We start from the raw sequence: 26,413 nt of genomic DNA on the forward strand, positions 1-26,413 counted from the left end.
TTGCGCCCTCCACGAGACCAGATCAGCTGCACCGGGGAATCTGTAACTAGGGCTTATTTTTGGAGTAGGGCTTATATTTCAAGCATCCTCTCAAAATCCCAAAAAATCATGCTAGGGCTTATTTTCGGGGTAGGTCGTATTTTTGGGGACACAGGGTATATAGCTTTCCTTCATAGTGACCTTTTCCACCTGGGTCTTTTACAACTTTTCCTGCTGCCAAATCTACATTCTGTTTTCAGCGCAAACTTTCCCAAAGGTAGAGGGGACTATTTTAAACATACTCCCCACATAGAGATTTTCAGTGTGCAATAAAAATGGTGTTTGGTTAGAAGTGTAGATCAGTGCAACTTGAGGCATAAGGAAGGCACATTTTTGAAAAGAGAACCATGGCCACAGTGACCAGTCAGGACAGGCTTGATCAAGTTATGTGGATGTATTAGCAATTATGCGGTAGTCACATTGTTGCTAGAGCTCTAGCACAAAAAAGAGAAAAAATTAGGGTAAAGGTGACTGACATCACACTCTGACGGAATGAATCAATTCCTGTGCAGATGAGATTAAATTAATTTAAGTGAACAAAAACAACTCTGTAAATGGAGGACTATGGACAAAAATAATGGAAAATAATTCTAGGTCTCTGTGATCAACACCATATATACTATGGGGTGTGCAGAAAAGACCATTAGTACCCTCTTTATGCCCAATTTTTAAAAGTGTTATAGTTTGTGAAGAGGGATGACAGAGCAGCACTGCACACCTCTTTGCAAAAGAATTTTCCATGAATCCGCAGGCCCCCCCCCCCCTCCAAAATAGGCCAGTGCTTTGATTAAACTTGTAGCTCAAAAGGAGGACACAGTCTGGGAGAATCTCTGGGAAGATTTGGGGTTCTGAACAGACTTGCAACAAGTAATCATATTTTTAAAATAGTTGTACCCTAGAAAAGTCAGGGGTTTTTTTTCATGGATACTATTTACCTGATGTGTATATGATACAGACCTCAGTCATACATTCATTGACCCATGCACCCGGTATCCTTCAGCCAACTTCTTAATGTTAGGCTTGATTCCTATTTGGTGTGTGCCTAAAATTGCAAATGCACCCAAAATTCTGAGTGCCCCCTTCCCAAAGTTCATAAACCAGCTGGAGGCTGTGTTATTCTGTTATGAATTGCTAGTCTGCAACTTGGAGCACGAAGTTATTGGTGTGATCAAGAAATTGTTTCCCCTTGCACCTATACCCTGATCTGCGTACTCCTAAGCTAGCCTGATCTCATCAGATCTCAGAAGATTAGGAGGGGCCCTGGTTTGTATTTGGATGTGCAAGCTCCAAAGAATGGCAAATCACCTTCAAAGTCTTTTATCTTGAAAATTCCCTGTGGAGGTCACTGTAAGTCAACTGTGACTTGTCAGTACCTTGGGCTAGTCACAGCAGTGGCGTAGGAGGTTAAGAGCTCGTGTATCTAATCTGGAGGAACCGGGTTTGATTCCCCGCTCTGCCTCCTGAGCTGTGGGGGCTTATCTGGGGAATTCAGATTAGCCTGTACACTCCCACACACGCCAGCTGGGTGACCTTGGGCTAGTCACAGCTTCTCGGAGCTCTCTCAGCCCCACCTACCTCACAGGGTGTTTGTTGTGAGGGGGGAAGGGCAAGGAGATTGTAAGCCCCTTTGAGTCTTCTGCAGGAGAGAAAGGGGGGAATATAAATCCAAACTCATCTTCTTCATCTTCTTCTTCCTCTTCTTCTTCCTCTTCCTCTTCTTCTTCTTCTTCTTCTTCTTCTTCTTCTTCTTTTTCTTCTTCTTCTTCTTCTGTGCACTGACTTATATACTTTGCTTGTAATAACTTTTCTTGAATTTCTTCAATAAAGCTTTTTTGCTTTGGTTCATGTGAGTTACTCGGGAGTGACTTGAACCAACCTGGACCTAAGTTTGGTTATGTTATTGCACCAAGGCAAGATCAGTCTTGAAATGTGATTGGTTAAAATACATGCAAAGTATAAAGTTGTGTTTAACTGTGTTATGGCACAATGAAAAGAAAAGGAATAATTAATTTTTAAAGAAACCATTATTCACATTTCAAGCTTGACAGCTGCAACGTTCAGAGATTGACCTAACAGGATTAGCTTTGTTTTTGGTGAGTATCCTGAAATCTCTGAAATCTGAGGATTCCTAGTTTAAATATTTAATGTTTGAGGCTATTCCTGTAAAGAATAATGCAGAGTTTAGGGACGACTTAGTTTATCATCTGAGGTTTTTTCTCTGAACTGTGAGAAAACTTAAAAAACAAACCTTGTACCCTGCATTCATAATCTACCTGAATGATTAATTCTACAGAAACTTCCAGGTTTGAAGAAGTAATCCTGTTATTTGTAAACGCAATCCTGAATGTTGAATCGACAGATAAGAGCACTGAATAGTAGCTGTTTTGATGAGTATAGCTGGTGGTAAAAGTCGTGGTGAGCAATGAAATGCATTGTATAAAATAAGTCCATTGTTAACCTGTGCCTATGATACTCCTGTATATAACCTTTGCATTATTAATGATGGTATTTCAATAGAGTGTGCAGATTCTATTTTTAACACTAATAGTTCAAAAGTCCAGTGCTGTCTGAGGCAGATGTTCTTGCCAATAAGCTTCAGTTTTTTTTACAAGGCCTCTTAAAATATTCATTGGTTTAACTTGCCAATTTCTCTTATCTTCCAAGACAATAATTGGGGGTGGGAAGTGGTCTGTGGTCATGGCAGCCACAACTGGAAGATTCCCAGCAACTTTGAATTCTAGAATTGTTATCCCATAACTTCCATTTTCATAAATTGGCTTATGATGAAGATTTTTTTAGCAGGGACTTGGTGATTAGCTACTTGCCAGCCAGCCATTATTTCATTTTAAACAGTTTTTGGACATTCATATTTAACAGTTTGCAAAGAATGGACCCAACCAAGGCTTTCTTGTGAATTTTTAAAATTATGTTCACTGATCTCAACACACTTTATTTCATGCTATAAAGTGATTGAGAATTATTGTAAAGTGTGTGTGTGTGTGTGTTAAGCTATGCGCATTGAGACATTGCGGTTACCCATTATTGCCTTGGAAGCCTTGCTTAAGGAAAGAGCCGTGAACTGTCAGTGAAAGAGGTCTAAATAGGTGATATATCCACAGCAACCATAAAACATTGATCGGCTGCATCTGAGGGGATGATAATATTCTGGGATGTGACAGTACTATATAAGTAGAAGGAACAGTGTGCTGTCAGCTTGCCTTTGTGCACAGTTACTACAGAATTGCCAGATAACCTTTTGGAAGAACACTCATAGCTTAAAGCCTAGCATGTTTATACCATACTATTTTACTTGCTGGAAAAATGCTAGTAAAATCCAATTTAATATTCTACCTCTTCCTTCTACCTTCTTCAGCCCTTTGCTGGCTATCTTTGCTTCAGTTTATAGATAAATTACATTGGTCTAGTCGTAAATAATGACATTTCACAACTGAAGGATTTAGTATGTAGGAATTTAATATTAGAGTTCTATGTTTTGGTTTATTTGAAAGTGGTAACTGTTTGCCCCTCAATTTCCCCCCAAAACTTTTACTCTTGGAGATAAGTGTGTTTGGAGAGACATCTTTGGTCAGTCAGTAGTGGAATAGTTGACCCTGTTAAAGGTTTTGTGTACGGAAGGAGCATGTTCCTGTTAGCTGACCAGGATGCATCCCAAAGGTTATAGTAGAATCTTGTTTTCAGCCTGCTGATTATCTCTGCCAATGAACATTGCTCAGTGTATATCAGTAAATGTGTATCAGTAAACAATGACATGAAATCTCTGTTGCTAGTTCCTGGCATGGTTCTCTGATTCCATCAGATGGTACCTTAGTACATGCTTAACTTTATAAAATCATGATTACACTTTCTCCTGTGAAAACATTTGAAAAAACAAACGTATTGGAATAATACCTGAAATGAACCACTGGGGTCATCTGATCCTTTCTGTCACGCAAGAGTAAAATGTTAAAGCTAAAAAGAGTAGAAGGTTCTTTGTAACAATAATATATATATATTATTCACTGAGAATAATTGAGGACGTACAGGACTAGGAAATAAGGGATGAATGAGCCTGGAAGGGCAGTAAGGATGTTGTTGGTGGCTCATCAAAAGCTTTTCTCTCTTGATTACAGGAATCTCCTTCTTAGTCTACAGGGGACACTACTGCACATATTTTTATTTCTCTTCTTCTTGACAGGCTCTTCCTTCTTCTATGGTGATAGTTGCAATCTACTGCCCAGTGATAGCAGCTCTCTTCATAGTTCTGAAGATGGTAAATTACCGTTTGCATCGAGCTCTTGATGAAGGGGAGATTGTGGAGAGGAATGCAAGTGAGCATATAGACAGGGGTGCAAAAATGGAACAAGATGACTCTTCTGCAAGGAGAAAGGACAGTAACGGGCCTAGGTAAGAAATCTTCAGTGTTACTATGCATGTAGCATATTTTTTGTTACAGGTTATGGTGAAAACACAAAAATGAACTAAACTGAAGAGCAAGCTAACATAATCTAATAGGTTACTATTGAAACATACATGGGGGAATTCCATACTATAAGAGGCCCAAAATAATATGTACAGCTAGATCCTAGTTCAGTAGCACAGTAGAGACCAACATGATTTTCCAGATATATACTTTTGAGGGTCAAAGCTCCCTTTGTCAGATATAAAGTGGCTAACTAAAGTTCACCTGATTCCCCTGTCCATCTTTTTGCCATGACTGTTTCACCATAATTTTTTTTTACGTAAATAGAGACGGATGGGAGTGCTACACAAATAGCAACTTTTAGCCTGGCTTTAATCCTATCACTGGTCCAGTCAAAATCTGGTGTTGCTGTTGGACATTACCCATTTACTTTCAAAAGTCTTTTGAAAGTCCAAGAGTACCCTCATAGGTCTATAAATCTGTCCATCACCTGGTACCTATTTATTTTGCCCTTAGGAGTAGTTTAAGACAGTTTATGTGGTTTTGTTTTCCCCATGTTATCTATCCTCTGCAACAACAATATGAGATAGATTGGGCTGACAGTGGGTGACTGCCCTAAGGCCACCCAGAGAGGTTCATGATTTGAGTGTGAGTCTCCTACATTCTACTTCTCTAACAGTTGCACTGCTCTGGCTCCAAGTAATGATCTCAGAAGGAAATGGATTTCAGCACACAGCCCTGCTTGTTTATCTTTTGCATCTCATCTAACCTTGTTGAGTTGGTAGCTCTTTAAAATAGAGAGCATTTTTCAAAGCTCTTACATTTAGGTTCACATCCTGAATCTGCTCTTTTCTGCTCTTCTTTCTGCAGGTTACTAATATAGGTGAGATGTGAAGAGTTATATGAGAAGCTCCATAAATTAACCAAGATTTTTAACTGCTTCCAGCCATTTTTAAATCTGGTGTGGGAAGTCAGGAGCCACACAATTTTTCCAAAGCCTGTTTTGGAAAGTTGGGCATACCACCCTTAATCTCAGTGTTGTAATTAGCATGTCAGACTAGGATCTGAAAGATCCAGGTTTGAATCTTTACTTGTCATAGGCAGGCCCTTACCAATTCAAGTCAAAAGCAGCTCATAGCTGGATCAGTAGTTAAATGGAATCAAGCACCAAGTACAGAAGGGTGAAATAGAACTGAGTCCAGAGTCCAAAGCAAAATCAAAACCGGGTTCAGCCACTAGAAACATAAACAATAGCTTGCAAGTCCATTCATGATGTTGCTGCCACAATACAGCTTGACTACCAACCCTTTTATAGCAGATACCCCACCCACTAGTGCAAGCACTTTATTCAGCTGTGTTACTGCAGTCTGGCTTCTGCAAAGACTTCTTGTCAAGCCCAGCTTGCCCCAGAGCTGCTAACCTACTGCTGCATCTTCTTCCATGCAAACTGGCATGCAGCTTCCTCCGGGGATGCTCTTGGGGCTGTGGAGACAAAGAGGGCAAGAGGCTGGCAAGGCCTCCCCTAGTTTGGTATCAGGAGGCTGGAGAATTTCGGAGCTGGGGCCTGGCTGTGGCTCCCAGCCTGCTTGCTCTGTTGGAGCCTCTGGATCTGGTCTTGCAAAGACTACTGCAGGTTGTCTTTGAAGAAAAAGAGCAGAAGAGCTTGGAATTATACCTTACCTTTCTCTCCTGTAAGGAGACTCAAGGTGACTTATAAGTTCCTTTCCCTTCCTCTCCCCACAACAGACACTTTGTGAGGTAGGTGGGGCTGAGAAAGTTCTGAAGAACTGTGACTAGCCCAAGGTCACCCACAGGAATGTGGACGTGCGGAAACACATCTGATTCACCAAATAAGACTCTGCCACTCAGGTAGAGGAGTGGGGAATCAAACCCAATTCTCCAGATTAGAATCCACCTGCTCTTAATCACTACACCACGCTGGCTCTGAGTCTCTGGGCCAAGTCATTCAGGAGGCTCAGAACCTGCAAGCATTACCTGGGACTCTGGAGCCAATGCTGTGTCCTTTTTCCCATCTGAGTCCCCCTCCAAGGGGTCCCCAGCTATGCTGGACTGGGCCACAACGTTACTCTGCCATGGAAGCTTGCTGGGTGACCAAAGGCCAGTCACATACTATCAGCCAAGCCTACCTCACAAGGTGGTTGTGAGAGTAAAATGTAGGAGAGGAGAATGATGTAAACTAGTTTGGGTCTCCATTGGGGAGAAAAACAAAGTATAAATGAAATAATTGTATAATTACAGTTGGTAGCGCCAAACGATCCCTATGAACTGACTCTATTGGGGTGTTCACTTAAAAATCAGTAAAATTTGGATTTGGGTATATTGGATCCAAACATTTTTGGGTCCAGAAAAATCCTGAATCCCCATACCAGTTTGGGGAGTGTGGGGGTTTGTGTGTAAAGATTTTTTTTTGAGGAATCCAAAATTAATCCTAGGGGAGCATTTCTGAGGCTTGGGGAGCTGGTGCCTTTCATGGCAGCGGTAACAAATTTTCATTTCAGCTGCTGGTGACTCTGGTTAGAAGAACCACCAAGTTTGGTAAAGATTGAGTCAGCGTACAATTTTGTGTGCCCTTATCTATTCTCCATTCTTTTCAGTGGAGGAACGATATGGGCCCATAAAATTGGATCCCCCAATCCAATTTTTTTAACCAAACTGTAAGCTGTGTTGCACAGCACTCTTTGGGGGAAGGAAAGCAGCAGCAAGGGAGGGTTTGGGCTAGACTGTGAGGGATACCTCTCCTTTTCTTTGTTGCTGCTCAGCTGGAAAGACTGGTTGATCTCTACCTAGCCAACACTAAGGAAAACTGGAACTGCTCACCTGCTTCAGGGGTTAGTATGATGCAGTCTGAAGCCCCTGTTTCTCAGGAGATGTTTGAGAAGCCGTGTTCAATTTGTTTTACTGTATTTCAAGTTTTAGCCTTCTGTTCTTTTTAACCTTGTGTTTGAGCTCATGCTTGGCAATGAATGTACTATAGTTCTATTTGAAGCTCCAGAAGGAAATGATGTAGATTGAAAATGCTGAGTAGATAATTGTTCCATTATTTGTAACTGTGATAGCTTTTTATAGTATATCACATTATTATGTACTGATAAAAAGAGTTTAAGATCTTCTAGCTGGATGACCTGGTTTATTTGTGGGCAGGGAATATCTTGGAAATGATCGAGCATTATTGGTTAATTTCATTTTCTTTATGCTGCCCAGTTAATAGATAACATGATGTCTGAGGAAAGATTTTGCCTCAAGTGTGCTTGATGAAGGAACTTTGAAGTTAGTATCCAAAATAATATCTAAGTGGTCTTCATGGTTCTTTTTCAGTGATCCTGGTGGAGGGATTGAGATGTCAGAATTTGTTCGAGAAGTCACTCCTCCAGTTGGCTGCAGTTCACGAAATTCCTTTGCTGGCTTAGACCTAAATAACCAGGTAAGAACTCTTCCTGAATTGGCTACTTCTGGTTGTCATTACTGTAACTAGGATTTCTATGTTTTCGGTTAAGATCAATCTTTTTAACAGTTTCCAAAGCACACTCGTTCATTTTTAGTTTCTTCTTCACTGTACTAAAGCAGTTTAAAACTTCTCATTTTGTTTGTGCTTCTGGGTTTGTTTCAAATTTCTTTATGTAATTTGGAATTTTTTGTGTCTTTTGTGAGGTTGCATATGTCACAAATGGTTAAATAAGAATTTAACCCTGTTGTAACTAGCAGTTCTGTTCAAGCTGTTCGGCAGTAAGATATAAGCATTGTTATTGTGGCCCTGCATGGCACCTTTTAATCCTGGGCTGGTTAGGCTCTTCGAGGCAGTTAATATGTTACTAGACTGTACATGATAACAGAGTGCAGAGCATAAGCTCTGTTTGCTGATTCTTTCCCAGATCACTGTTTCTGTCAGAGGCCCAAATGTGTGTTGGTGCCATCATTGGGCATTCTTTACTTCGAAGATATGATAATAGAAGTTACCTTTTTTGACATTAAATTGTCTTTCTTCATTGCTGTTATTCTTGTGCATTTATTGTTGGAACACCTTTTAGTAATTAATTTGCTTGTATTTTTTTCCCTTCCCAAATGATGTGTTTTTCATGAGTTTTAATTTAATTTATAATTTAATTAATTTAATTTATGTCTGTATGCCGCACTGAGCCCAACTTTGGTCATGGATTGCAGGATATACATTTAATAAAATAAATATTAGTATATTTTTTCTTGGGAAATGAGAACACAAATTATATTATATGAATCACTATTCCTTGAGCTATAAGGGTAGCTTATTTTTTAAAAAAGGAAAAATGCTTTTGAGGTACAATAATGGACTTGGTATTCTTTGTTTATGTAGCTAAATATATTTTACAATACTATAGAATCAATGTTATTGTCAAGTCATTTGTTTCTTCAACTGTATTTTAGATCGGATCTGGGTTATCACGTCATGGAACTGCAGCCACTATTAAAGGTAGGGCTATGTAGAATCAGAAATAATTTTCTGGTAACTATAGCCAGTATTATTGGTTTCATGTAGCCTGCCTACTTTGGAAGTTCTTTCAATACATGCAGTTGACAGAGGAAAATGATGCACGGTACTGGAATAGTGAACAGGATGCTGACTATAGCAGTTCCCGTCTCTGTCACTCCCTGTCTCTGCTCTACTTTTGCCTTGTAGCCATGTAACAAAGCATCAAAATCATACCTGCACAATGTATATTCATGTTCTCTAGGTTTGCTGTTGTACTTTGCTAGTTTGCTGTACCATTTCAGTCCAGTGTTGCGCCACTAAAAAGGAATGTATCATACAATCATGTTTATTTAGTACACAAAATAGCATACCATGTTTCACCGAAAATTAGACAGGGTCTTATATTAATTTTTGCACCAAAAGATGCATTAGAACTTATTTCCGGGGTAGGGCTCATATTTGGGGAAATACAGTACCTTCACAATTCATTAAGGCGAGTTCTCTCTTATTTTTGGCGGAGGGCTTATATTTTAAACATCGTCCAAAAATCCTGAAAAATCATGATAGGGCTTATTTTTGGGGTAGGGCTTATTTTCGGGGAAACGCAGTAGTAAAATTTGTTTTAGAATTCCATCTAGCAGTCACAGTGTTCAAAAAAGCATTCTAAACAAGCCTTCAAGGTAGCACTTCTGGAAAATTCACTATATCTTCTCATGAACAGGCGATACCGACACTGCAAAGACTTCCGATGACATCACTCTGAGTCTTGGACAGAGTTCCAGCCTCTGTAAAGAAGGGAGTGAAGAGCAAGGTAAGACATCTTAAGCTGCTTTGTGTAAAAGTCCATAGAGGCCATTTTGGTAACTACTGATCTTGTGCTATTATGATTTTTGTGATTATTGTGCTATTAGGGTTTTTTAACTTCATAATTAGCAGTCTGCCTGCATGTTTGTGTGGTCACTAATGACGGTTTGAATTCCATATCCCGTATATGTCTATGTCTATGTGTGAACCTGAAAGGATGGTGATAGTATAGCTACCAGGTTTTTTTCCCTTGAGAGTTCTTTCTGTTTTAAAAGCTTCATTTTTAAAACTTCTTCTGTTTGTCTGACAAAATATACAAATGGTTAGATGTGCTTTCCTCTGTGGGCTTGTATACATTGTGTTTCATAGATGTAATATTCCTCTTTGTTGGCATAACTTGTAGAGAGATAGAATAAAACAGTGATAGAAGTTTTTGAAGACTATCTGAAGACTTAATGGAGCAGTCTTCCCACATCCCCCATGGCGTTTTGCATACTTCAAGATCTGCAGCAATTTTTTCCCCAGTAATCTGTTACAGTTAACATGGCAGTCATACATCATTCATAATTGGATGTACATTGGTCTTTGGTATAAAACACTTTACCTGAAAATGTCAAGAATCAAGTCTTCAACTGTCATGGTTGGGGAATCCCAGTGCAAGGATTAATTTTCCAACACACTCAGCAAGGAAACCCTGTACTTCATTTTTTTGGTAATTGAACCATATTATTTGAACATAGACATGAACCAGTGCAAATCTACTTCCCTTAAAAAGCATAAGACTGCCATCTTGGTCATCTGAGTATGTTACTCCTGCATGAACAGCATGGTTTGCTGGTTGGGCAGCACTTCCTGTATGTAAACATTAGAATTAGAAAGTCTTCTGAAAAAAATGTTCATGAGATATTATATTGATTTGGAAGAAGTTGTGCTTGGGTTTGTCTGTTTTTGTATAATGGGATAGTAAAATTACCCTTCTTTGAGAATTGCATCTCTTGTCCCCTGACATGTTATACTTCATTTCCTAACATGCAGATCTCCATTGTACTCTATTCTGCATTCTTCTGCCTAGTCTTTATTCTAATGTTGTGAGCTTCTGTAGGAAGAGATCTGTAAATGGCAATCATGTGGGCAACTGTGGAGATTGAAACTCATTCCTCATAAAGTTTCCTTGATAGCAGATTTGATCACACTGTCTAAAGAACAATAAAATGTTATTACAGCAGTAAAGGGAGCAAAACTCAAACAATAAAACTCCTGACATTTAAAGATGAAACATAATTTGATTTTGTTCTCTGATGCATTTACCCATATTTCAGAAAGAACAAACGTCACATTTGGATTGACTTCATTTTTAAAAGCATGGAGAACAACTGTCCTTTAGGTCTGTTGAAACATTACATTTGAAGGGGAAAACTAAACTGTTTTTTAGTCCCGGTCCTCAATGCAGAGAGAGCGTGACAAATAAAGTAGGCTGTGTTGTGCTTGTTCGAACAGTTATTGATAGATCACGTACACTTGCCAGTACAGCCAGTTCTCTTGTATCCTGGTGCACAGAGTGAGCGAAAACCCAACACTAATAGAATAAGAAAGCTGCCTTGAACATACGCCTGAGCAGACTTTTCATTGCTTGCAGTATTGTAACTCATGCGACAGTTGTCTCTGTTATTATTACATGTTGTATTGATGGACTTTGATCTGTTCACAGAGTTACTTTTATGCAAAAGATAATTAAGAAAGCGATAGACATAAAGACTGTGGGTGTAGTGCAATAATACGAGCATCACATGAAGTTTCTGCAATATTAGATGGAATGGAAATCGAGCATAATACTTATGGCAACTGTGAACATAGAAATTGTGATTATATTTTTGCCTCATATGGTCAAATTGATCTTTTACTTGCAAGTTGATAAAAGGTGGCTTACTTTACATAAATGTTTGCCAAAGAATGACTGATTTATTTTTTTTAAACAGATTTGACAGCTGATCAAAAGACTTTCCATTTGGTCTCCATTGATTCCTTTGTGTCCATCCAACCCTCGTTGTCATCTGGACAGGAGGTGCCAAGGGACAGCAGTGACAAAGTGTGCCTCCCAAATAATCAGCTTGCAGATCAGTCTCTGTCCAATGCATGTGACACGGAAATGGCTTCTCTTGTCCCATTGCACTCACACTCCTATAGGAAAGATCACAGACCGCGAGGAGTGCCAAGAACTTCTAGCTCTGCTGTTGCTTTTCCAGATGTGTCACTAGGTGACTTTCCCCTTTATCAACAGAGGAGAGGCCTTGATCCTGTCAGTGAGCTAGAAGCTTCCAAGCCTCAATCTGGATCCAAAGAATCTTTAGCTGAGAACTCCTGTATTTCTGGAGTCTTCCAACTGGATGATATTCTCAAATGTAGCAGCCCGCAGCTGCTGTCCAAAAGCAGCAAGAGCAGATCCTTAAAAGCAGACAAAAGTGCAGACAGTCTCAGAAGTCTGAGCACTCGAAGCAGTGGCTCAACTGAGAGCTATTGCAGTGGGACTGATCGCGACACAATCAGTACTGTTAGCAGCTACAAAAGTGAGCGGACTAGCTCAACTCACATAGAGAGTGTGTTGTCAGACCACGATCAGTCGCCTAAAGAGGAACAGAAAAGCAGCCAGAAAAAGGACTGCTCCATTGAGTCTGAGGATGGCAGTTTTGCTACTGACAAAAGGACTAGTAGTGAAGGCACTGCTATAGAAATGAGCATGAGCAGTTGCATTCAAGAGAAAAGGGGTTCAAATGCTTCAGAGGAGATGCACAGTCAGAAGGCTCTTAGTAATTCTGCTTCAGAAGAAGCAAATAAGAATCCTCATGCAAACGAACTGATTATGCTAGCAGACCAAACTCCTGGGAAGCCAGCTGAGAAGAGAGATGAACAGAAGGAGAAATCGTCCTTGGTTGAGTCAAGAACTTGTAAGGAGATGGTTAGCAAGCAAAAGGAGGGGGATGTCAGACCTAAATCGTGCAGCTTAATCCATCGGACCGCTTCCACTCACAAGTCCAGCAGGAGAAGAACAGGGAAAAAACGGGCTAGCAGTTTTGACACGAGTCGGCACAAAGAATATATCTCTTTCCGAGGCGTCTCTGCCACCAAACCCCACAGTGCAGTTTTTTGCCAGGATGAGGACTCAAGTGATCAAAGTGACTTGAGCAGGACCTCAAGCATGCAGTCAGCCCATCAGTTCAGCAGTGATAGCTCTTCCAGCACCACCTCCCATTCATGCCAGTCTCCCGAGGGGAAGTACAATGCCCTTAAGACCAAATACACTGCAAAAGAAAGGGACACCGACTTGGAAAGCTCTTACAAAATCCACTTGGGCTCTGAGGGAAATGGCAAAAAGCATTCAACCCGACAGACTTCCAGTACAAACAGTGCCAAAAGCCGTACCCGGGTTTTAAGCTTGGACAGCAGTACTGTAGCCTGCCTGAATGATCCAAATCTAATGATGCCAGATACCATGAAACAGCTAACAACTTCTAAATCTGATTTAGAAGCCAAAGAGGGAGAGGTGCTTGATGAGCTATCTCTGTTAGGACGGGCTTCCCAGCTAGAATCAGTCACTCGCTCTCGGAATAGCTTACCAAGCCAGGCTGTGTTTGCTGAAGGGGATGAACACGAACAGGGAATTGTTGGTAAGTAATCAAAGTGCTGAATGCAACAATGCTTTCAACTGCGACATTTGTTCTGTCATTGGAATTATTTTCCGTTTTCTGTACGTTAAATCAGTGCCTTCACACAGAGGCCCTGGTCTTCTGGTGTTTTTAATATAGTGCAATACTATATGGTTACTTTATATTAATACTATTACCAGTTCTTTTTATGTTTGTAGGTAATGTGGTGCTATTTCATTGGATCTGTAAAGACAAGTTGAATGTCATATAACAATGTGGTACGTTGGTAGTTGCAGTTTTTTAGTCTGGTACACCAAGCGTATACGTTGCCCTACCTGTGTTTAAACAGCTGCTCCACTTTTTGTGGTTAATTTAAATTGTGTGGTTAATAAGCAAATAACTTGTCATTCACACTTTACACTCAAGATCTCTGTATCTGTACATTAGATTTTTATTCTGCCTTTCCTCCAAGGAGCTCAAATTGTCTCCTCCATCACATACTTGGCATTATCACATCAACTCTGAAGAGCAAGACTGCCCCAAAGTCAATCTGTGAGTTTCCTGGCAAAGATTTGAATCCAGGTCTGCCCTGTCATAATCTAGCACTCTGACCTTTGTCACTGTGGCTCCTTTCTTTTCCCTGTAAAATGTAATGTCAGAATCTTGCTATTTCAGCCATGCTCTAGCTTTCTGTGCCCATTTGCCCCAAGTCAGCCACGAATAATATTTGCACTGCAGCCATTAAGCTTGCACCCAATAAGTTGCTCATGGCAGCTGTATGGTTGTAATTTACATATTATACATTATGAGAGTCAGCGTGGTATAGTGGTTAAGAGCAGGTGCACTCTAATCTCGATTTGATTCCCTGCTCTGCCACTTGAGCTATGGTGGCTTATCTGGTGAACCAGATTAGTTTGTGCACTCCAACACATGCCAGCTGGGTGACCTTGGGCTAGTCACAGTTCTTCGGAGCTCTCAGCCCCACCCACCCCACAGGGTGTTTGTTGTGTGTAGGGGAGGGGGGAGGGAAAGGGTTTTGTAAACCCCTTTGAGTCTCCTTACAGAAGAGAAAGGGGGATATAATTCCAAACTCCTCCTCCTCCTTCTTCAGTTGATATAGTGTGTAAATGAGCTACTTTTAACTTCTGAATTGTGTAATCTCTGTGAATAAAAGCCTATATGTGATGGTCACAACTCACATCCAGGTAGTTGCCATGCACACACGGCTTGGGGGCGGGGCTTACACAGTGGGGTGCTTGCGGGTGCAGGATGGTGACAGTGTTATTGTTGGAGGCAGGCAGGCAGTGGTGCATGCACAATAACAGATTTTGAAAATCTGAGAGTGAGAGGATGTGTCTCCCTCTGGAGTATTTTCCCTCTAGGCGGTGTCCATCCTTCCGGTGGCAGAAAGGGAGTGGAGGCACCACGTTTCCTTTCTCCTGTCTCTTCACCCCGCTCCAGGGGCCTCCTCGCGCCCTCCTTCGAACAGCAGCCGAAGACTGGGGCCCCATCAGATGATGCTCTCCTCAGCAGTCCCATCTTTCCCTCTAGCACACAAAGGTTTGATCCTCCTCCACCACCACATGGCCACTTGGGAATTAGGAAAGGGGCAAGCAGGTGTAGATCTCAAGACTGGCTTCCCGCCTCCTTCCTGTGGTGTTTGCTACAATAGGGATGAGGAAATGGCTCAGATGTGAAGAGAGATCCTGGGTGCTCTCTTAACAAGAGGAGTCCTGCGTCTGTCCTTCGCTTTAGCAAATATCTTCCGCTTGAAGATTCCCAGGCCGGTCATCCCCAAACCTCTTGAGGTGGTGTTATTTGGGAGTCAAAGACTCTGCCTGAGCCAAAACAGAATAAGGCAAACTGAAGAGATCTGGAGAGGGTGTCAGAATTCCACCCTTCCCCAAGACATATGCAGAAACACATTCGCTCACAGGGTCATCCTGGCCATCTGATTGAAGACACTGTAAAAACACCCTCTCCTTAAAACGATTTTCCTAGCGGTTCCATGCACTTTCTTTTCAACTTCTGGCTGAAACATGGCAACCACAGTCTATCCTTTTTAGATAGATGCCCCAATAAGGTTCCAAAATGTGCAGGATTGAGAAGGAAATCACATGTCTTCTGAAGGTGTCAGCTTTTGCTGGGGAAAAAATTGCTTGGATGGCAGGACATACAATTCTTTATGATAGCTATATAAGGAAAGCAAACTGGGCTTAGGGCATATTTGTGCCAGAAGTAAGCATCAAGTGCATCCCAGAACATGCAGAATTCCATAATTTGTTCAGTGTAAAGTCACCAAGCGCAGAGAAAAGGCAAGAAGGGCTGTTTTCCTTGATGGGCACCATTAACCCACCAGCAGTGGTGTAGAGCCCATTTTATTTGTTTATAAAACGGGCTTTACAGCTAGTTGAATATAATTCTTCTACTGAAAGTCTATATATGACTGGCTAAAGTAATTTTTTGTTGAGTTCAATTCTCTCCTCTGCCTACTTGTGTCACTGCTGCTTGGTCCTTAAAGTATAATATTGGGCTGTTAAGCATTGCTTTGATCATGTTGTCTTAATCCTAGGCTGATGACTCAGCTGTTACAGTTCAGACCTTTCTTTTTATTATTCTTTGAGAGGTTTTCTATGAGATTCCAAGTCTTAGAGGGCCAATCAAGGCTGATTATGTATGTATGAAGTTTTTATGCTTCCTCTCCAAGTAACCTGAATCACTATTTCCAGCAGCTTTTACTTCAGTATCTTGAGAGCCAGGAGATATTTGGGTAGAAACATCCTATATATCCATGGTTCCTAAATGTTCTCAGGCAGCTGCCCCATTGGCTCCCAGGCTATATCCCTAATGCCCCCCCCCCCCCACATACCTTGTTTCCCCAAAATTTTTGCACCAAAAGATGCATTTAGGCTTATTTTGGGGGTAGGGCTTATTTTAGGGGAAATACGGTGCCTTCACAATTCATTAAGGTGTGCTCTTGGCAGTCCTTTTGCTTCCCTGTCATGTGTGATGCAAGCTGCATCCTCATTGGCAGGGAGCACCCTGCTGGATCACACCATCCTGATCTGTAACTACTGGTAGAGCTTATTTTTGAAGTAGGGCTTATATTTTAAGCCTCCTCCAAAAATCTTGAAAAATCATGATAGGGGTTATTTTCGGGGTAGGGCTTATTTTTGAGGAAACACAGTTATGAACACACACCTCTTTCTTGCAAATTCAAAACAACTTTCAACACTGTAAATACACAGATGTGTTTCTCAAATAAAACATGACCTAGTAAAAGTAAACCAATTTATTGAGCTGTTTTAGCAATATGAAAGGGTATGTTTGCATCTCACCTGTTACGTCTTCACAGTTTTAATGGAATGGATCTGCAGGGATTTTTTCTCAACATTAGGCTGCAAGGCACTAATCAGTTCCTCACATTCAGTAATTTTCAGCCTGTTTCTCTGCTTGGGAAAAAGCTGGGTGACTGCACTGAAGCCCCAATCTGCTAAATATGATGTTTGGGAGGCAATAAAGTCTATCTGGACTCTGTCCAGTGCAGGGTAGCAGTCACTTTTTGAGAGAACAAAAGCCCCTTCCGCACATTCAGAATAATGCACTTTCAATCCACTTTCACAATTGTTTGCAAGTAGATTTTGCTATTCCGCACAGTAAAATCCAGCTGCAAAGTGGATTGAAAGTGAATTGAAAGTGCATTATTTTGCATGTGCAGAAGAGGCCTATGTAAAGGGGGCAAAGAAAGCGAATAATAAACATGTCTTTGCCTTGACTCCCCACCCACCCTGCTACACAGTGAGGAGAGTGAGGCTGCTTTTCCTTTACAAATTTCTGCCTTGCCAAGCAGTAGCGGTGGGGAAGCTTGCCTTTGCTTCCCCCCCGCCCCCCCCCCCGCCCCCGGGCTACACAGCAAGGAGAGTGTTGTTGCAGAAAGAATCTTGCCTTTCAAAGTAGCAGTGGCTTGGCTTCCCCTCCTTTCCTGGGCTACACAGTGAGGAGAGTGCTGCTCTTTTTCCTTTAAAACTCACCAGTCACCAGGATGGAAGGACAAGCCCTTTTTCTCACCAGCCGACTCGGAAATCCCTGCATCGCCTCCCTAACTGCTCCAAAATCCTTCACCATCCCCCTTGATGTCTCCCCCCCCTCCTTTCCTTGGACCAATATTGCCTGCTTTGGGAATCTCTACTGTATGTGAACCAGCTGTACATGTCGCTGCTAGTTTGCGTATCTGGGGAGACAACAGAGAGAGATTTTTTTTAATTAAATGAATGTTTGTAATGGTCTGCTTTTTTGATTTACAAGAAGAAGCATATGTTCAACATGTCTCAGGTGCTCATCGGGGAATCTTGAATGTACAGTTGACAGAATATGTTGCTTACAGCTATTACTGTTTTATGAATAATAGCTGTAAAATGGCATTATGAGAACTAGTGGTGCAGATGGTTAATTTACAACTGCGAGTGTCTTTCTGCCTTTGTTATGACTTTGCAGCTTCATATGTCTCTACTGTGAAATATGAAAGATCAGTAAAGTGATTTTTAGTTTGCAGTTTTACTTCAGCAGAAGTTTCAAATTGAATTTAAGCTAATAATGTTGGAAAACTGTCACTTTTTCTCTGACAACATTCTTATTAATGTATAGGTATAGGTGTGGTATTGGCTGAACTCCTTAACAGTAGTTAAGTGGGAGATTGGGAATCCTACCAGTCGCAATTAGAAGTGTGTTTGCTAGGTGGCACTAACCATTGCCAGTACAAATGCCATTGTAGACATACTTATGGGAACCATAGTTAGCTCATAGTTGGGGTAGATGGGAATTCATGTGTGCAAGAAATCTCATGATTAGAAAACTGGAGCAGTATGTCTGCAATAGGTTGACTAGTGAAATAACCTGTAACAAAACACTGGTCATTCTGTGCTTTTAGAAAGTACCACCTCTTTAGGTTAGTGTCCATTCTGACATTAAATATATTGCAATTTGCAATGAGGAACAGATCACAGATATTTGTACTTGCATTAGAGAGGGATAATTTCTATAACTGTTTTAAAACTTCAAAAGGGTGGCCTAAATTGTTTATAATCCCCAAATCACTGTCTCAGAATTGGCCTGCAGATATAATCAAGGCATTGTTCACCGTCCGAAAAAGTTTGTGGTGCATCTGTTGAAATGAATTGGATGTAACACATTCTAGTATCATGCATTAGTGTTTTAGCCTATCGCTAATTCTCACTTTCATATACGTTATACATTATGTAAATTTATAGCTGCTCTGAAAAGCACTGCTGCCAATTACATCAGCATTTGGGAAAGAAGGAGTATTTCTGTATGGTGTTTCCCTGAAGATTTCCTTTCTGCTAAATTTGCCAGAAACTTCTCGTCTGTGTTCCTTCACCATTTGTTGGCTTAGAACTATGCTATGAAGCAGTCCCGTCTTCCTTAAATTGAGAACATATACATTTTCTCAATCCCAAGCATTTTTACAAACATTTTTTTAAAAAAACCCTCACATTGTGTTTTCTTATCCATAACATTTGGTTGGATTAATGTTTCTCTCCACAAAGTCAGGAGTTAAACCTCCTGTATTCCTGTCCTCTGATCTACATAATAGAGTATTTTCTATCAGTTCTGTGTCTGTACTGGAACATTTTATCTATTTGGAGATATCATCTTGAAAGATCCAGCTTTTGTCTGAGTGATAAGATGGCACTGTCCCTGCTTCACCACCTATTCAGTGCAGACATTTTGCTGTGCCCATCCTCTCAGCAGTCCAGTGCAGATTTCCATTTGCTGATCTGTTGGGTGTATCATGTAATTTGGCCCTTTAAAAGTTTATGTGGAAGAAAAAAAGTGCCTTTGTGTTCAAGGCACTGGGTGGAGACTTAGCAATGATAGAAATATATTTTGCAGTATGATTAAGATCTAATCTGTACCACAGAGTGCAGGTAGATTAAATAAAAGGGAATAGGGGTTTGTTTGTTTTATTGCAGTGTTAAGCATTTGCCTTTTTAAAAAAAACCCAGCGCTTCTAATTATGGTTGTACTCTGATCTTGTAATTTATATCTTAATCTTCACAGACTTCCCTGGACTCATTGTGATTCATGGCGAAGAACTGGCTATCAATCAATAGTGTAGAGCTTTTTGTGAATATAGTCGGAACTTGGGAATAATAGCTTCATGCAGGAGTGTTAGAGATGTTTGTATGTCATAGGAATTGTATCTACCTATATATCTTCTGAGGAACAATAGCCTCTAAGGTGCTAGTGAATAAAACCTTTCTTTCCAAGTAGATTGCAAGAAGAACTAAAGGATGCAGAATTACTTGTTGATATATCCTTAAAAATGATACATCCACAAAAATGTCCAGTCAAATGCAAGTGTCCTCAACGTGGTGTCCATGGGCAGCACAGTGCTCACTGACATTTTTCCTGGTGCCCTTTAAAGTAGACAGAGCAAGGTGGGGCTTTTGCCCAGCAGGGCTTCTGATAGTGCAGATTAAAAGGTGTCCTGCTAAACAGCTTCTACCTGAAACGTTGAAGAATTTTTATCCATAATCTCAGCCCATGACATTTTGTGGTTGACTCCACTTCCTGGCCAGTCATTTGGTGTTCATTCCCACCACCCTGTGTCTGAATTCCTAAGGTGCCCTCAGGCTTAAAAAGGTTGGGGACCCCCACTGTAAAGATATAAGGCCACTCTTACTTTACTATTTGCTGTGCACTGGCTTATTTGTGTCATTCAATACCCCCTTAACTATTGACTGTCTTAGAAATTAAAAATCAATGTACATTATGCATAATTTTTCCATTAATTGAATTCTGTACAACTTGTATTGGTTTCCCAGATCTTCTGCAGCTTTCTTAAAATCTACTTATGCTTTAATCTGAGTAATATGAAATTACTATTGTTTTTGTAAAAGCGCAAATTGAAGAACATCCGTTATTTGTTACCATGTACAAATGTATGGAGGCTGATTAAATTACACAAAGCATGAACCCAAAGAACATAATTAGTATTGAAGATATATAGCTAATAACTGGGCAAATCTTTTGATATATTGAGTACTTGAAGCATTAAGTGTTCAGATTTATTTCATCGTACAATGCTTCAGGACATAGCTATATCTCTCTGTTTTCTGGTCGAAACATTCTGTGGTAAGTGAGGCTATCAGACTACACTATCAGCTTGGGTAACATAGTGGCCTTTGATTTTACTGCCATCATAAAAAATTAAAACCGTGAAATCCAGATCGCATATTTTCAGAAAACAGTAGTGCTTGTTCTACCCTTACAGTGGTTCATTCATTGAGACTTGATTGGCATCTGAGGCACCATGTATAATTTTTTGTCAGACACACAAGTTGTCATGTTTCTTATCTATAGATAACAGTTCCGCACAAAAGTCCAACAATTTAATTTAAAAATATTCTGTCAAATGGTCTGGTCATACAGAGCAGAATATTATTTGTGAATTGATATACCCCTCTCTCACTCTCTCTCATTCACATACACGCCTCCCCCGTCTAGAACACCCAGGAGCTCGAGCTATTGAATGGAAGAAGAAATAGTCATGCTAAAGCTGCACATCTGAATATGGGCAGTGGTTGCAATTGACTTGGTTTATGGAATTAATTGGATAGTCCTATCCGCTCCTGTTCGATCCAAGAGCTAAATGGAACTTGGCTGGTTTCTGCTTGCCAACCTTGCCAGCAGTCTGAGGCTGTGGGTACACAAGTAGGTAAGCTTTTGCTGGTGTCCACAGTCTTGACAAAGATTTGGCTTTCTGCTTCAGAATGCCTCAAGGCAAAAGGGGCCTGGACTTCAGAATCTACATGATTCTGATTGCTTAGTTTATCTTAGCGAACTACAGTTTAGTTCAGTTCTGGTGCCATGTCAAGCAATTTTACTATATTCAAATTTCAATCGAAACACATAGAAACCTTTTAATGACATATTCGATGACATAGTAGTTACTGAGGTACATTTTAAATTTACATGTATTGATTTAATCTTAATCCATGTTTGACATGTTACTGTAATAATTATGCAATCCACAGTAATCTGTATTAATAAAGTAGTAAAAATTCTTTTAAAAATCCCCTAGTTCTGTAAAGTGAACCAATACAGATTTTGTCACAATTCAGGTCAACACAGATCTACTCAATGGGAGCAAACGCTTCTGCAAAGGCAGGATGCCTAGCAGCCTGCAAAAACCTTCTGTACTGTGGAGGGTTTAGAGGGGGCAGTCAGTGATAAAAACTTTGGCACTTATTGAGCAACCCTGTTATGTTACAGACTTGGAAGGAAGTTATCCCGTAGAGGTAAAGTCGAAGCTTCTAGCTTGATAAGTCTTCCCCAGTAGATGATGTGCTGATTCTGTCTGATGTTTCTTTCCCTTTCACAATACAAGTGATCCGGATTGGGCTGTGGCTCAGAGGCAAAGCTCCTGCTTCGCATGTAGAAGGTCTCAGGTTCAATCCTACACCATCCCCAGTATGAAAAATAATAGAGAATATGAAAGAACTTGACCTGGGGCCCTAGAGAATGGCAGCCAGTCAGAGTAGGTGTTGACTTGACAATACAAGTGATGTGGTTTGCTTAAATGATTCTGGTGATTCTGCAGAATGGGGCACAGAACTGTGATTCTTGGAGGGCAGCAAAGATAGAACGCAGTTCCAAATATTTGCATAATTTTCCTGTGAAGTGATATATCTGTAAACACTTCGTTTAATTTTTTTAACCTGTTTAACAAGAGGACTTTTGTGTCTTGGTGGTTTAATTTTTTTTAAAGGATTTTGCGACCTCTGTGAGCCTTCATTTCTGGTAGTTATCTAGCAACTTTGTCTATATGTGTTTTGGAGTTGAAATGGGTCCTGTTCCAAAGGCTCAGAATTCATCATGGCATTTAAAAGCTAATCCAAATTAGTATCTCCAAGTCTTATGGTTTCTGAGCATTAGATATACATGCAGACCTCCCCCGCAAAAGAAAACGTCTCAAGGTTCTGTTGTGTAAAAGGGGGGTTCAAAGAATGAAACCAAATGCCAGAGAGAGGACTGACTTATACACTAGGCTTCTGAAAGACGGAATTCACACCCTGCCTTCTACCTTCTAAGCTGAACTCTGTCCATTGGGGTTACATTGATGTGGTAGCTATAGCAAAAGTTAGTTATCTAAACCAGGTGCCCCCCCCCCCCCAATTCTATTGGGAGTTAATATCTGTACAACTCACTGTACAGGAGAGCTGAACTTTAAAGGAGCTAAGCAATTGCAGTTTGTGTCACCTTGGCCATATTGGATGGGTAGATTGATTTAAATCAATTTAAACCGTGGTTTAAATCATAAAGAAGAATGGTTGTTGTGGGCTTTCCGGGCTGTGTGGCCGTGGTCTGTTAGATCTACCAGACCACGGCCACACAGCCTGGAAAGCCCACTCAACCAGTAGAGTCCGCCCGTGAAAGCCTTTGACAATACATAAAGAAGAATGTTTGTATTAAATCAGGTTTTTTATTTTAAAATGTATATACCATTAAACAAAGATGTCTGCCAACTGGTTACTAGAGCAATTCTAACTTACTGGTTTGAAATAAAATACTTCTAAGGAATATACTCTAAAAACTTTGGTCGTGCATTACAGTTAGCTCCTTGCCACCAAGCAAATCTAATACATTTTGTAACACTGATTTCTGTTTTGCTTATTCTGTACATGTGCAAAGATATGAAGCAATTTAGTTCTGATGATTAAAGGCCAGCATCTGAAGGATTGTGAAATGCCCACCAGGGCTTTTGGTTTGTTGTTTCTTCCCTCCCTTCCCGCCCCCCCCCCCCTTTCAGTTTTTTCCATGGCAAGTCATAGATTCATTTTTCAAAAACCAGTGTAGGTTTCAGTTTGTATTTATATTTCATTTAAATGCAGATGATACTGAAACATGCATTGACATTTTAAAATGTGAAAATTTCAGTTTTTTACAGATTATTTAAAAAATGTATACACACAGGTAGGAACACTGAGGATATGGCTTTTTAAGATTATGATTTCATCTTTAAATAGTTCTCCATTTGTGCATTATCTGTACAAAACTCTGTACTTGAGTGGTCTGGGCTGCAGTTTGACTTGGTCTGTCTTGATGCAGCAGCACAAGCCAGTGAGGAGGTGGTCACAGTTCGTCGTGAACGCAGCACATTTAGGCGTCAGGCAGTACGGCGCCGTCACAATGCAGGGAGTAACCCTACCCCTCCTACATTGCTCATCGGCTCACCCCTCAGGTATGGTATCTGTGTTCCACCATGTCTAACGTGCATGCAGCTGATCACCGCTACCCACTCCCAACAGTGTTTTAAATGCTTTGTTTTGCCCTTCCCAAATCCCTCTTTTTTCCAACCGGCCCATCTCCTTGAGCTGTTACTGCATGTATTTGAGATCTTTTGGAACTGTGCATGTGTACGCCAGACTGTTTGTGTCCTTCCATTTTCCTGTGAATAGGCTGGTGAATCACTTCCAATTCAGCCAAAATGCTAACAAACTGGCACATAACTAGCTCTTTCATTTATGTTTTGTGTCAAATCTTCAATTGTTTCACTTGTTTAAATGAGGACAAAAATATTGAAATAGCATTAAATGAGGCATCTTGCTACAGACTTCAAAATATCTGAAAGCAAGTGTCATGAAAAAGGCCAACTTGGAATACTGTGCAAAAAAATTATGTATTCTGAGCCTTGGGGGTCATCAGTTTGGGGGACATCAAAATGTTAAACTTCAAGCTTGATTTTTTTTATAGGTTTAAGGTGTGATATGTGTCTCTCAACTTGCTTATCTAGTTGAACTTTTTTGAAAAAAATACTTCATAACTTTATACTTTTAATCCTGAAATCCAATGCATTCTTCTCTTGGCATCTGTATACTACTATATGTGAAACAGAGATATCTTTAGAAAAGAAAGGTATTTGTGCACCGTTGAAAAACTGTTTCAGATTCCTTGGCATCACATGCTTGGAATTCTTCCAGCTCTATATATCTGCTTTTCAGCTTTGAAATCTGACACTCATGATTAAATTAGACCATTCCCTTTGTTCTCAAGGTCCAATTTAGCAACCATGATCTGTGTTAATAGTGTGAGACTATAAATAATAATTTACTAAAAAAGGTCCAGAGAAATACAGAATAGAGAGAAAACAAAGCAACTGAAGGCATAACAGATACGGGATAATATTAGTCTTATCTAAAATATAGTTAGACATATTTCAACAAATAACTGAAATTATATCAAGATTAAGAAAATCTAACATGAAGCAAACATTAAGCATGAATGATAAAATCATTAATAGTATAAGACAAAAGGTATGAAATATATTATGTGAAATTTCCAGAGAAGCATGCATTCTATAGCCTTTTGGTATATTTTACAGCAAACTTCATTACCTCATGCAAATTTTTAAACCTTTGGCATCATTGCCTTGACTAACCCTTTGAGTCATATATTTTATTTCTTTATTACATTTATACCCCAGATTTGTTCCCAGTGGTGGACCCAAAGTGGCATACATCATTCTCCTTTCCTCCATTTTATCATTCTGGTGATTCTGTGAGTTAGGTTAGGCTTAGCGTTTATAGTGGACTCAAGATCACCCACCAAGTTTCCATGGCAGAGTGGTGATTTGAATGTGGGTCCCTTGGACCCCAGTCCAGCACTAACCACTTCATCCCAAGGTAGACTTTCAGCACAATTTTCAATTTAGGTAACTAAATGTGCAATCCTATGAAATGTTAGATTAGAATTTAGATCAGAATCGCCATAATTAGGTCTGAGGCTATCCAGCCTTCAGCAAGGCCACTGGGCCATGGCTGGCAGGCTGGAATGGAATTGTAGTTCCTGAACATCTGGAGAGCCGCAGGTTCCCTACCCCTGATCTAGACATAGACTGGAGTGATTCCATTTAGGCTTGCACTATAAAACAAAATACAAGTTTTCTGTGTCCATTGAATCAAAGAGTACTGAAGCTATAAGGTGAGCAAAACCACTGATATACAAAGTTAGGCAGAATACCAGGTTGTCGAAACTGTAGAATTTTATTTGAGAGAGACCATGTGTTTATTACATAGTTGACATGCTGTGATGATTGTGATCTGAAATGTTGATTATCCCTGAAATGGGCAGTCACTCTGGTTACCATGACACCTACTTTACACTGTTCTGTTGGACTCTACAAAAAGGCCTCAATACTTTCTTGATTGGACCTCAAGGACATAGAGGAGCTGTGTGACAATCAAGCCTACTGTGAATTGAACTCTTACCTCAGGGCTCTTAGCTGCGCTGTGGGGCTGCAGTGTGGTCTACTTGCGTTTATTTATTTATTTATTTATTTTTGGAACTTTTATACCGCCCCATCCCCGAAGGGCTCTGGGCGGTGTACAACAGGTAAAAACAATAATACAGGTAAATAAAACATTAAAAGCAGCAACGATTAACCACAGTTATCAGAAGAGTAAAAATATAAATGTAAATGGGCCCAACATCTTAATTTTAAGATTCCCTCCCCACCCCCCACCCCAAGGGAGGCGTGGTGGTCTCGCTAGATGACATGACCCAATTGTCCGGGTCGGGCGAGGGCCAGACAGGGAAGGGGGCACCACATCAGCGGCCAGTTCCTCCAAAGGCCCGGCGGAACAGCTCCGTCTTGCAGGCCCTGCGGAACTCGCCAAGGTCCCGCAGGGCCCGGACAGCTGGAGGGAGAGCGTTCCACCAGGCCGGGGCCAGAGCCGTAAAGGCCCTGGCCCGTGTGGAGGCCAGCCGCATCATTGAGGGGCCAGGGACCACCAATAAATTGGCCTCAGCTGACCGGAGAGGCCGTGCAGGGACGTATGGGGTGATGCGGTCTCGAAGATACGATGGTCCCAGGCCGCGTAAGGCCTTGAAGGTCAACACCAACACCTTGAAAATGATCCGGAACTCTACTGGGAGCCAGTGCAGCTGGCGCAACACCGGCTGGATGTGTTCCCAGGTGGCGCTACCCGTCAGCAGGCGCGCCGCTGCATGTTGGACCAGTTT

The 26,413-nt window shown here is 40.8% G+C and overlaps 1 protein-coding gene across 3 annotated transcripts in view; it reads left to right on the plus strand.

Moving 5' to 3' along the window:
* The window catches only part of PCNX1 (pecanex 1), a 113,926-nt gene that overhangs the window by 11,892 nt on the left and 75,621 nt on the right, over positions 1–26,413 (plus strand). For 2 of the 3 annotated variants that reach the window (XM_048484054.1, XM_048484055.1), the window contains exons 2-7: positions 4,235–4,443; positions 7,796–7,901; positions 8,879–8,924; positions 9,646–9,735; positions 11,705–13,390; positions 23,501–23,633. In XM_048484054.1, coding sequence (XP_048340011.1) covers positions 4,235–4,443; positions 7,796–7,901; positions 8,879–8,924; positions 9,646–9,735; positions 11,705–13,390; positions 23,501–23,633 — 2,270 coding nt within the window. The remainder of the gene's footprint in view (positions 1–4,234; positions 4,444–7,795; positions 7,902–8,878; positions 8,925–9,645; positions 9,736–11,704; positions 13,391–23,500; positions 23,634–26,413) is intronic. The other variant, XM_048484056.1, reaches the window with a different exon arrangement.

The sequence above is a fragment of the Sphaerodactylus townsendi genome, linkage group LG02 (assembly GCF_021028975.2).
Source record: "Sphaerodactylus townsendi isolate TG3544 linkage group LG02, MPM_Stown_v2.3, whole genome shotgun sequence".
Taxonomy (NCBI): domain Eukaryota; kingdom Metazoa; phylum Chordata; class Lepidosauria; order Squamata; family Sphaerodactylidae; genus Sphaerodactylus; species Sphaerodactylus townsendi.